Genomic DNA, 12,357 nt, shown 5'->3' on the forward strand with positions numbered 1-12,357 from the left:
GCTGTCTCTGTTGTGAGGGGGGAATTTCATATAAACTCGCAGATTTGAATTAATCATAATAACCTGAAGAAGTCGTACTAAATATGACAAAAAGAGCCGACTATTCGCGGTTTTAAAATACTGCAAGATTTTCTACAATCCCCTTGTTTATAAATGGGATAATCGACACTTCTCAAAAACTATGGTCCTCCATTCAACCGACGCCCTCTTATAAAGTGTCGGTTATACTGAGGTGTCCATTTAAAGATTTGATGGAAAAAATGGGAAAAGGAAACACAGGGTGACGGTTCTATATAGGGTATTCCTTTAATGCCCGGTAAAGCGATTGTGAGATACCTGTGTGCAGACGCTAGAAAGGACTCTCAGTAGTTACCACCATCTCCTGCAATTTTAATTGCTGACCCCGTTCTAAAATAATAGATCAAAACCATGAAAATACAATGGAAATATAGCGCCAGACAATGGTTATTTACCTGGTTGTTTTCTTCTCAAAACGAAAACAGAGAAAACGATAAATAATTCATGCTTGATTGTGCGCTTTCGTTTTTGGTAATCCTGTTTCATTACTACAAGGTAAGATTTTTGTATTGCCTAATATTTATACGAGGAACATAATGGGAAAGATTAAATATGTAAGCTGGATTCTATCGCAGGGATATCCCCCTCCATGTTCAATGATCCACGCACGTGGTATAAAAAGACTACAGATAACCCCACGGCAGACGATTTCATGAGAGGTTTTTATAAATATTAACGCTTGTCCGATACTCCTTATTACGGCATAAGTCTCTAACCCCTCCCTCCCCGCTACATTAATGTAACATGCCATATCCTATCATCCCCGTAAAACCTTAAAAACCTGAACCGCATCGTTTGTGTGTTTGCTCGCCGCCATCTTGAGAGTCTAAAATTTTGCAATCTTAATTTTCTTTAATTTCTCTAAGGTTTTTGTGCGCTCGCCCAAGACCGCTTTCAGTTTATTAAGGGAAAGCGATTAGTTGAAAAACGATGTTCTGTGCTTGAGGTAATTGGTAGTTATTTGCTCTTTTCAGCACGAACATGGATACGGCAATCACAATCAATATGTTGATTGCATTAACTATCATAGTTGGTAAGAATCCAAATCAAATTATACATTGCAAACACAATATTCATTAGCTAGTATTATTATTTCAGCCATTAGACCTCAGACTGCATACAGCATTAGAGCATAAGAGTTTTTTGTAGTTTGAGATCATTTTTATCGTTTTCTTCTCTTTACAATTGAAGGGGCCTGCGGCATGCAAGCGAATATCCATCCTGGCGAGAAAGCCTCACCGCAAATTGGACAAAACGCAACAAAACCACAGAATATGACATTAGAACACTCGGTAATTTCTCAGATTTGCTAACTTGATCAAACTTCTTAATGCGACTTTGATTTCTGTAAAACGTTATTAATAAATTTATAGGAATAATTGGTCATCACAACATTTTTTCAATGTTAAAAAAGGATGAAAATCGTGACAGCGAAGATGGAAGCGGCGATATCGATCTTTCGACCATCGAGTCCAGCGCCGAACCCATGGAAGACTTTCGCGAAAGTATTGATGGAGAGACAACCGCTGGCCTTGAGGACGACCCCGAGCGCCACAAGGCCTATGGGAACGATAGCGGGGAAGAGGAGGAGCCTGGGTCGAATAGTGAAAACGAAAATGACGAGGTGATAGAAAATATATAATCTGCTTCTAGCTGTTAGGGTTTTAAAAAAAATTATGTAGTTTGAATGATAGTATTGGTGTAATTAAGGTCAGCATCTATATAATATCTGAGTCACAGATACAAAGATACAACTGCCATTTTGTTATCATATGAAGAAAACGTCGTTTTTTTTTTTTTTTTTTTGGAATGGTACCGAAGAATCTTAGTTTCTTTTCAGATACCTTCTACATTGGCTAAAGATAGTCACAATTTTTTCCTCTCTGAATAAAGTCATAAAGTTTACGAAGCACCTGGGGTACGGCGACCTTAAAAATGGCAAGAATCATGCGTTTTTTTCCAAATAAGGACTATATTAGATTCCTTATACGGAAGTGATCGCGTTTGGCCAAAACAACAATTTTTGGTTAAGGCTTAGCAAATGTCATTTAGTAATTTTAGTGGTATTCTTGCCAACGAGTTTTAGAAATCATTTTTACCCACACCGTCGTAGGACACCGTTTATAAACTCAAAAGAATCACTTAAATTAAAAAGGACCAAAATATGAACAATCACACTAATGAGTAAAAGACTGGTTGCTATGGTAACCTGGAGCAATATTACTTTGGCATTAAAATGTCCGCAGATATACATTAAAGGAAATGTCATCAAGTTTAGATTTCTAGCTTTGCTTTGGAGGTCATGATTTTTTTTCCGAAGATTCTGAATAGGGTTAAACAAATATTTTTTATGTGAAAGGGTGCGACATCTTTAACTGACCTCATTGCGCTTGACCAGGAGAGGCAAAACACCAGGGCAACATTGATATAAAGGAATGATATACTTTGTGCTTGGCTATCCGGCTTCCCTACTCATGCCCTGTTATTTTATTTTTCAGGTTCAAGAAATGATGCCAGATGAAATAAACGAAAACCACCCTTAAAAGTCTTCAATTTAGACAACAGAGTGAAGAGATGATAATGTAGCTAGCTGTAGGCACGTATCGGCGCTATGAGTAAGAATGTGCAGTGTGAAAGAGGGATATTGTGGATTTTAATTTCCAGACATATTTCTTAATAATCAGTCAAATGAAAAAAGAATCGCCACGTAATCGGTTCATAAAAATTACATCTAATCTTTGGAATGCTGTATGACATTCTGCACAAGGCTAAAGCTTGTAATAGTATTGTATTGATAAAAATATTCATAATGGAACTTCTATTAAGGGACATGAAAATTTATCATTAGACTATTGACAACTTTTACAGCCATATTCACACCAGAAATTGTGTTTTGTTAACTTTAATGTACTGCATAATTATCTATATTATTGAATGAGGGCTGCATCCATTTGGTTGAGCCAATGAATAAACTTAGTTATTTTTAATCTCAGTAAAGATGAGGAGAGCAGGATCCTAGACCCCTCATCCCCCACTACTACCTCGATCAGTCAACACAAAAGGTGTTCGCTGCTGGCTCCGCTTTTAGGTAGTGCCTAAATCCATCTTAAATAATATCGAATGGTTCAGAGTTGTTGGTAAGAAATGTAGTGGAATTGTAACAGAAATGAAATAACATTGAAAGTGATAATATTGTTATTAAGAAAATATTTTTGTTTACAACCCAACATTTTGTTCTTACCAAAAAAATTATGTTTTTCTTGTTCTTTTAGAACATTTATTTAATTTCATTTATGAAGTGAAATAAACTTAGTAGCTCCCATGTTAAATGTGAGATATATAAATACTTTTATATTCTTTAAGAATTTATTATTGGTAAAATAAGAATTTTGCTTTTAATCATATTTATTTTCAATTTCATGGTTTGTAGGTACTACCAGCTTCTTGTACAAAAGAAAACCCGAAAACCAACTTTGTTTTGTTTTTTTCCTCGTAGGGGTCTAACAAAAACAAAAACATACATATGAACTTATGAATAAATAAGAACTCTCGTGCTTTTAGGAATTGACTTTACAGATCATAGCGCTTTAGTTGACATTTTACTGGAAAAGATATACATCGAGGCGCATTCGAATGGTAAGTATAAAAACCCACTAATACAATTCACTTCATAAATAGACGGACAATACTGTTTATGGAAGAAAGCAAAGCAAAGTATTTTTTATGTTTTCTTCAAACGTAAGAACAGGTACACTTTCGTAACATATTAGGCTTACAAAATAATCCAATTGTACCGTGTTGTAAAACCATGTCGTTACCTTGCTATAGATAGTTTTTTATAGACAGCTTTTGTCTGATGAACCTTCCAGGGTTATACCTGATCAGTCAATAAAACTATGAACACTAATAATGCAATAAACCCTTTAACCCGAGTCTCCACTGACTCAAACCTACCTTTGTGTCCCTTCAATGATCGAGTCAGTTACTATATCATAGAACACTATAAGATTATTAAATAGTTATCTTTGATCTATAATGATTTGTGTTGCCTTTTCTTCTGTTTCCAAGGTGTTCAAACCGTTATGCTAGGTAGGCTTTTTCCCATCATCCTTTGCCTGCTGGCTTCAACTCCACTAAAAGGTAAGTTCTTCCACCGAACCTCTCAAAATAGACAATCTATTTTTAAATCTTGTTCGCGATACTATTTTCATGATCAAAAATAGGGGTGCATTAGAGAGTCCATTGAAAAACTTAATAATTACTTTAAGTGACCTTGTCAGCCACACCTTTATTATTGTTTTTATTTAGTATTGGAAGGCACACAATGTGCTAAAATCTCGAAATAACCATCTAAAAACAAAGTTTTTTAGCCTAGCACCGTTCCTCTTCTTTTAAACTCCTGGATCTTCCCCTGAAGCCCAGGCCCTAACGCTTTAGAATATCACAGGTCACCCAAGCGCTCACCTCAGGCTCATCTAAGCCATTTAAAAATATTGATTAATGTGGTCAAAGTATTACATTTTTTTATTGTTTCCATAGCAACATTTCAGAGGGATCTCCTGACGTACATCAATGACTTTCGTCATCTCCACGCGGGGGGTCCACTCATCAATTCGCCAACTGCCACTGCGCTTGCGCAGAAAGCCGCCGAGCGATACAGACAGTCAGGCGACATTAACTCAGCTGCAAATCCTAAGTGAGTAAAACTAAAAGTAATCGATTTTGCGAGCTTCTTTTTTTCGAATGCTTCTCAAATTCTTTCAGCTATAAGATCGCTTGACTTGGTACTTCAATGGTTTAGTTTTATACTATACCCGCTGATAAGTCGGACTAAGGACGCATATACTATACGGACCTTGGTTGGCATAAATTCCAAGCGCATAAACTAGGATTTCTTGCAGCTTAAAATGCATGCTTGTGAATTCTTGATATGATCTCGCTGGTAATTGCGAACGGTTCTTCTAAAACCAAGGCTCGTACTGTTCTTGCGAGCCCTTAGTCAATATGTCCAGCGGGCACAGTGGAATTTGAAACTGAAGTTAACTCAAAATTTTCCCTTCGTGCGCACCTCTTGCTGTTCTTCTACCCTGAAGAAGTCTTATTAAAGACGAAATTTTGCACAGTCGAATACCAGTTTTTTGGTGTATTGTATATTCTTCTGGTTTACCAACACGACTATTTGGGCGTTTTAAATTGATATGCTTGCTCCTTGATATTAAAGAGGCGAAAACCATTGTTTATAGATTCAGAGGCTTCCATCAAGACAATAAGGGGAGGGGAGGGACGTGTTACGAGTGGACGTGAGGACCTGGTGAGGAAAATCCCATTGATTGACATATTGTGATATTTTGTGGTTGTTCAATGCAGGCTCAGCACAAATCTGTGTCTCTTTAATGGCAACATCCGGGACCTTGCCAAGACATGCGCAATAAGCTGGTACACAACCATCAAGCACCACAACTGGTGCAGACCGCAGGCATCAGGGAACGCGGGCCCGTTCATGAACATGATCTGGAATAATACAAACCGCATCGGGATTGGTATCTCGAAAGCTTCTGACACAAAGTATTATGTCGTGGCGTATTTTTCACCCAAGCGAAAAGGGGAACTGAAGAGAAACGTGCGACCGGTAAAGAGTGAGTGCCAAACTCCTAACAATGATTACAAGCTATTATTATTATATATATTTTTTGTATGAATTATCACATACTTTTTACGCATTTGCTGAAGCGGCAATAACTAAAAAAAGTTGTATATTGAAAAGAAATTACTAAGAAATTACTGGTAGTGAAAGCTTTAGAAACTAATTTATGTTTATCAACCCAACAGTTATCACTGATGCAAGCTCAAAAGGTAAGACCAACTGAAAAGCCTCCTTCTTGATAAGCACTTCTTTAAAAACTTCTTTGAGTAATCTTGTCCCGTGGGTGGGCGTGTGGGTGGGTTGGGTTATGAGTACTCTGTCCCCGTTTGAATATAGCGGACCGTGATTCACGTGAAAGCTAAAGGATTAGACCGCAAGCACCAGGTCATAGCAAGGAAGGGGGGGGGGACAAAGTGATTTCTCAAGAACATTCGTTTCCATCTGAGACGTAACGACTAAGACGTAATAGCTTTATTGGACCAGAAAGGGAGAGAGGGGAGGGTGGATCCCCTGGATCACCTCCTGGTCCGGATGTCTGGTATGTACCAACCCCTTTTAGGACAAAAGACAAAGTTTTAATAAATTATTTACTAGGAGGATTCCATCCTGTTCTGTGGTGCACTAAATAATTTCTGTTTAAAAAAGAATAGGTAGAGAACAACTTCAATATCGGTAGAAGGGTCATAGCAAAGTGAACTTCGGACATCATGACCCAGCGATATGCTTAATGTTACCTCTATTTGTCCTATGATTACAACAATCACAGCGATCTTGTTAGGACCTATGGTACTATCTTCTGAGTCCGTTGCTAGGTAAATTTGTTTGTTTTATAAAAGCTTCTGTTTTATGTCAAATCTCTTGGAACTTTCAACATAAGTTTTTTAGACATAAATGACACAAGTGATGACGTCATCTGACCCCTTCCATGGTCACGTGGCCCAGAACATAAAAACATGTCGAAGAAGCTGTTCAAATCTACAATATTTTGTTTGCAAAAATATTTAAACATCACTTTTTTATAATACTTCACGCACCGGATTTGCGAAATTTTGACACCACGAGAAATGGCGAATATTTATGTTCTTCGAAAACCACATATTTGGTAATAACTTTTTTATTTCTTCAAAAATCAAAAATCCCATGCGCTAAGTTGTTAAGAAAAGTAATATCAATGGTTTGGGTGAAAAAAATTCACAATTGTTGTAAAATGTTCAAAATTAACGTGTCTTTCTCGCGCGGAAATGGCCGCCATCTATTTTTATTCTCGAAAAACATATAAAAATTGCATTTTCTTCTACAAAATGTCGAAAGTTTATTTTAATCTCTTGGAAAAAAGAACAAAAAAAATTAGAACTGGAGTTTCGAAGAAAATAACAATAAAAAAGGACTCGACCGGGGATTGAACCCGGGGCGCTTGCTTACGAGTCAAAGGTGCCAACCACTGAGCCACGGAATCAAGTTGGAAGTCTCGCGGCGATTTTAGTCTATTTAACGGAATGTAGCGCTTTTCCATTTCGTAGCAACGGAGTTTCGTAGCAACGAGATAGTACCATAGGGCCTCAAAGCTCTGGTCTACTTCTCCACATCTTGCCACAACTCTTAGCGACGAGCGTGGGACACCGAGGACAGGCGTCAAAATTGTAAACAAGATGGCAAAGTTTATCCTCGGCTTCCCGCGCGCGTCGCAAACAGTTGTGGGGATATGTGGGGAAAGTGAATCTTTGTCCCAAGGTAAACAATTCAATCATATTTATCAGCGAAGTGTCCCGCGGGATACTCGCGCTTCGGGTCAAACTGCTTCAAGTACCATACCACGCCGGTCACGTGGGATGACGCAGTGCTAAGATGCGCCAATGAGAACGCGACGCTGGTCTCTGTGCGGAATCAGGACGAGGAGAAGTTCATGCGTGACCTTCAAGTGAGGAGCGGTGGCCAGGGATACATGTGGATAGGTGAGCACTATTCCCCCTCCCTCCCTCCCTCCCTCCCTCCCTCCCTCCCTCCCTCAATAAATTATTGGAGATAATTTTTTAGCCATGTTCCTTACCGATGATTTTTTCGTTGTTTTTTTTAATGTCTTAAATGTATTAAATGTCTATATTTAGAAATACTCAGGCAAACATGATGAAAAATGAAGCAAACAGGAGAATGGCAAAAAAACCTATATCGCTTGGTCGTATATTTATCTCACTAATCCATTTAATCCCTATATCTCAGTCCCCCAAATTTGCCGAACAAATATGAAGGTCACATGAATATTTATACAGGCTCGTCCACAGGGGGGAAGGAGGGGGGGGGGGCGAGAACCCCCCTTGGCGACCAAAAAAGGGGGCCATTTAAGTAATCTTTAAATACTATGCTTTTTCCATATGATACCTATGACTGCGAAGCCAACCTTAGCCAATCCCAGGGACGCGCCTGTTGATTTCCCACATGGTTTGTTTCATAGGCCTGAGTGACCGTCTTCAGGAGGGACACTTCGCCTGGCTGGACGGGTTACACTTTAAACTTGGCGTCTGTGCCCCTGTGAACGCTCATGGTGGCGCGGCAGAGAACTGTGTTGTCTGGACGACGTCTAAGCCAATCAGCTGCTGGTCTGATAAGAGTTGCTCTGAGAAGCATCCATATATGTGTAGGATGCCCGTTGAAGGTAGTGTGCGAGCAAACCGTAGGCTTCGATGATCATTAGCTACTAGCTAATTATCATAGTAACCTCCTCATCATCGCATCATTATCGGTATTTTACCACCGCAATATGAATCACCATCATTATCATCATCATTACCTCAGAAATTGACAAGCAGAAAAAAAATACTTTGAGTTATCCATCGCGTTTCCCGATTTATTTCAGGGAAATCAACGTTTAGAGTTGAAATACTCTACAAAAACTTCCGATGGAATCCGAATTTTCGAGACAGAACAACGAAAGCATTCCGTGACCTTCAGAGAGGGATCAAAGTTGCGGTAATTCATCAGACTCTTTGTATCGGGCGCAAATTTTTAAAAAAATGTCAAGACCAAGCAATCCTGTTTGTTGCAGTGGGGGGGGGGGGGGGGTAGTGACACCCCCATGAATGAACAAATGAGAAACGTTTGGTTCTCAGGCCTAAATAAATTGCTGATGCTGTTCCAATATATAGCAACATTGGATTGAAAATATTGGAAATTTAAGCTCTCCTGGGCGTTAATAGCTTATTGGTTGATTGACAGATTGATGCATTGATTGAGGGATTGATTGTCTTTAGATTAAGGAGGTTCTTCAGAAGCCTTCAGGGCGAGTAGGAGGTGGATTGCGAACAGTCAAGATTACTGGCACCAGGTAAGCCCCCCAAGCGCAGAACACAGCAATCGTCGTAGAAAGTGAATTGGGGTTGGTGTGAAGAAAGGGGGCATGTGATTCCCCTCTTGCCTTTGGAAAATAATTTAAAAGAAATGTAAGTGAGGTGAATTTCACCAATAGGCCTTTCCAGCTTTAAGCTATTCACCATGGGAACCTGCCTCAACTACCGACATGCAGCGCGCGCTTCGTTTTGTGTAAGCTTAAAAAAGCACGCGCTGGATTATGGTAATTGAAGTTAGGTTTGTATGCTAATGTGCGCTCAAACGTTTAGCTATTCATCTCTCATATGTTTTATAAATCAGTGCTTAATCTTCCCCAAACTCCCTCCTTGGGGTTTCCCCCTTCCCCTAACTACACACCCTTCACTGGGCTCGGGGTCAACCCCCCACCTCCACTAGGGGGAGGCTGGCAAGGGTACGAAAAGAGGAGGGACAAATTGAGTAAAAAATGACAGCCTCTTGCTCAAAGTGGTTTAACAAATTAAGTTGCTCTTTAAATATTAATTTGTTTATTTCATTACAGACCTCTATCTGTCCCAGGAGGGTAAGTAATAAATAAACAGTCAGCTAACAACTATGTATTATAACCTTCATTTTCACGTTCAATTACTGCTATTCTTGTTTCAAGGTCTTATTTCGATCATTTCCAGGAGACGAGGCACGATAGTCAAGCTGAAGCTACAGTTCCGGACGGACACCGCGGACCCTACTCTGCAATTCCAGCGATTTCTCAGAAAATCAGAGAGGATTGTCAGTATAACATTAGATAGACCAGGTAATTATATCAGCCGTTTCTTACTCGTAGATCTCACCAATTGCGGGACTCTTTAAAGTATACTCAGTATCACACCGGGCACAGATTGGGCTACATTTAAACAAATTCCTTGTTAAGCCATTAAAAAACCTTCCCCATCTTTTACAATTTCAACTCTTTAACAGTCTCCTCCAAACTAATAAGATACTTATACCTTTTTTCTTCATATTTCAGTTCATGACTCCTTAGGTAAGTTAAAAAAGACCAAATTTATATGATATTACCATTTGCAGTTTATCTTTAAGACAGCGATTTTATCTTTTTCTCTCTTTCCTCCAAGACAAAACGATGTGCTCTTTTCCATGTCAAAAGAAGCTCAGTAATCCGGGTTGCAAGTGCCCCCTTGTGACGTCACCAACTTACTCTCACGTGACCTATCCGGGATACCAATACCCATTTTACCAGCATGCGGGATACCAGCAACCCGCATTTCAACATACGGGGTATCAATATCAATATCCGGTACCACAGCAATGCCAGACCTGTATGCCCCAGACCCCTCAATGCTACATGTTTTGCGATGAGTCCTGCTGTGGCAAAGCCAAAGTTCAAACCAAAGACTCGCTTAAAAGATTACGAGAGCTGCGCGACGAGTTGCAAGACAGTCAAGAATTAGATTATTCGGATTTTCAAGGTGTGGGACAGTTTCTGAAAGTAAAAGACGGCGCAGTTGATAAAAGGAAGGTGGAAAGAGCTGTTGAGATGGTGGATAGAAATATAAAAAAACTGGAAGCTAAACTTCGGGAGAAATTATCAGAAAATAATGATATGGACGACGTTCCGGAAGATCTCCCGGATTACCAGCAGATGAATTTGCTTCCGGACAATAATGATCATGAAGATGACGATAACGACGTAGACGATGATGATGATAATGATTACAATGGGTGGAGTGGCGGTGATGAATTGCTGAAGGACCCGAGCCCTGCGCCGCTAAAGCCAAAAGATCAAAGCACTGGTAGGTTATTAAAGAGTCACGATCAGCCGCCATTTTGTCATCCATGTCAGGCAAAAAACTAAGTGTGGGAAAGCATCCATTTCCATCGGCCCATCTGAAAAAGCTATATTTTGATATTTTGGATTGAGTTTGGGAAATCGAGTTTAAAACTTTGTTTTAGGTGTTCATTTCGGAATGTGATCACACAAACATCCGAACAAATATGTGGCTGACAAGGGACCTTAAAGATATTCTTTGTCCACAAGATCACGTTTACTTGGTGTTTCTTATGCGATTCGTTAGGTCATGGTAGCCATCTTGTTTTGTAATGGTCGGGTGGCCAAGCTAGATTTTTCTTCTATCAGACGTTTTTTAGAGATATCTTATGGTAGGTCCCTAATAAATCATACCTTTCTTTCTCTAATTGCAGTCACAAAACCTGCTTCGTCACCAACACCTACCAAGGAATCCATCGACGGACCACCAGCGGGTGCTGAGCCCGCAGTCTCAGACGCTGAACAGGAATACGAGGAGCATTGGCCGTCACACAACAGCGATGAGAGTCACGCAGACACTGAAGTGAGCTCCGGTAACCAAGCAACAGAAAGTGACGTCACTGACGAGCAGGACCATGAGGAGGAGAAAGAATCGAATGCACTCCCTGAAATGTTTTGAATTACAGTTTCCATGGAGACAATCAAGGAAGAATAAGCTGACAAGACAGATAGGTTTATTATATAACTAAATGTATTACATTAACTTTATCAATAAAGACTTCCTTATTCGCCTGGGAGCAAATGTCAGAATACAAGGGCCCGTGGGATTTTTTTGCTGAAAGCAAGCCACCAATCTAGAAATGTTTATTACAAAACCTACAAAACAAGAAAAGTTTTGGTGGCAACTTCGGAACTTGCTAGGACGGGAATAAGGGGGATTCAAAATTATAGGGCTCCCGAATGGTCCCCGAAATTTCGATGTGCCCGCAGTTTTCGGCTAATGCTCGCGCAGTTTTTTCCGCCGTGCTCGCATTGTATTTTTAGATGTGCGATTTAGTATTCAACAACTAAAAATGCTCGGTCATAAAAAACGGGGTGCAAGAGCTCGCCAAAGACCATTCAGGGGCCCTAATTGACATGACGGAAAAACATGACTTGATGCTTCAAATAAGCCCATTTTACATCAAATAAGGCGGAGAATTTCTCTGAGTACTTAGTAACTTATAGCAAACAAAATATCAAGTGCGACTTTTTTTTAAATTGATGCGACTTTTTTTAAAGTGTCATTGAAATTTGAGCCGTGAACTGATACACAGGGCAATGATGATCAAGGAAAAATAAACTTAAAAAGCCAAAATCTGGTTATGTGCACTTCGGCCTCACGTTATTTGTGTTTTGAAAATCAGTCCGCAATTCAAGGAACCTATTGCCATTGTAAGAAATTGTGTCTTCTCTATCTGGAATTGCGCGTTTTCCAGGTTTTTCCGTCATAATCCGTCATAATCGCCCTAATTATGAAGTGTGTGGAAACGAAGCTGGAATAGGGAAT

General features: G+C 39.6%; 2 protein-coding genes across 3 annotated transcripts; both read left to right on the top strand.

Moving 5' to 3' along the window:
* The first annotated feature begins 294 nt into the window (after positions 1-294).
* On the top strand, positions 295-3,407 carry LOC116609467. 2 transcript variants are annotated; one of them, XM_032370295.2, is made up of 5 exons: positions 295-573; positions 1,053-1,111; positions 1,270-1,370; positions 1,493-1,702; positions 2,577-3,407. In XM_032370295.2, exons 2-5 carry the CDS (start codon positions 1,060-1,062, stop codon positions 2,619-2,621), a joined length of 408 nt encoding a protein of 135 aa, XP_032226186.2. In that variant the 5' UTR covers positions 295-573; positions 1,053-1,059; the 3' UTR covers positions 2,622-3,407. The 2 variants fall into 2 exon arrangements, with proteins under 2 accessions (XP_032226186.2, XP_048578333.1); XM_048722376.1 differs by lacking the exons at positions 295-573; positions 1,053-1,111 and adding an exon at positions 676-1,024.
* Positions 3,408-3,581: 174 nt separating this feature from the next.
* Positions 3,582-11,605, top strand: LOC5502022. The gene is made up of 14 exons (XM_001623206.3): positions 3,582-3,714; positions 4,147-4,218; positions 4,618-4,774; positions 5,446-5,714; positions 5,908-5,931; positions 7,480-7,674; positions 8,172-8,372; positions 8,574-8,686; positions 8,968-9,041; positions 9,585-9,605; positions 9,712-9,836; positions 10,050-10,064; positions 10,156-10,833; positions 11,243-11,605. The coding sequence occupies exons 2-14, from the start codon at positions 4,161-4,163 to the stop codon at positions 11,485-11,487; spliced, it is 2,175 nt and encodes a 724-aa protein (XP_001623256.3). The 5' UTR covers positions 3,582-3,714; positions 4,147-4,160; the 3' UTR covers positions 11,488-11,605.
* The last annotated feature ends 752 nt before the right edge of the window (positions 11,606-12,357 follow it).

The sequence above is a fragment of the Nematostella vectensis genome, chromosome 15 (assembly GCF_932526225.1).
Source record: "Nematostella vectensis chromosome 15, jaNemVect1.1, whole genome shotgun sequence".
Taxonomy (NCBI): Eukaryota; Metazoa; Cnidaria; class Anthozoa; order Actiniaria; family Edwardsiidae; genus Nematostella; species Nematostella vectensis.

Excerpts from the sequence above, each read along its gene's own strand:
- LOC116609467 (XM_032370295.2), top strand. The coding sequence starts at position 1,060 with ATGGATACGGCAATCACAATCAATATGTTGATTGCATTAACTATCATA. Across the intron at positions 1,371-1,492 it reads ATATGACATTAGAACACTCG|GATGAAAATCGTGACAGCGA; the intron begins GTAATTTCTCAG and ends ATGTTAAAAAAG. Across the intron at positions 1,703-2,576 it reads GTGAAAACGAAAATGACGAG|GTTCAAGAAATGATGCCAGA; the intron begins GTGATAGAAAAT and ends TTTATTTTTCAG.
- LOC5502022 (XM_001623206.3), top strand. The coding sequence starts at position 4,161 with ATGCTAGGTAGGCTTTTTCCCATCATCCTTTGCCTGCTGGCTTCAACT. Across the intron at positions 5,932-7,479 it reads CACTGATGCAAGCTCAAAAG|CGAAGTGTCCCGCGGGATAC; the intron begins GTAAGACCAACT and ends CATATTTATCAG. Across the intron at positions 8,687-8,967 it reads AGAGAGGGATCAAAGTTGCG|ATTAAGGAGGTTCTTCAGAA; the intron begins GTAATTCATCAG and ends GATTGTCTTTAG.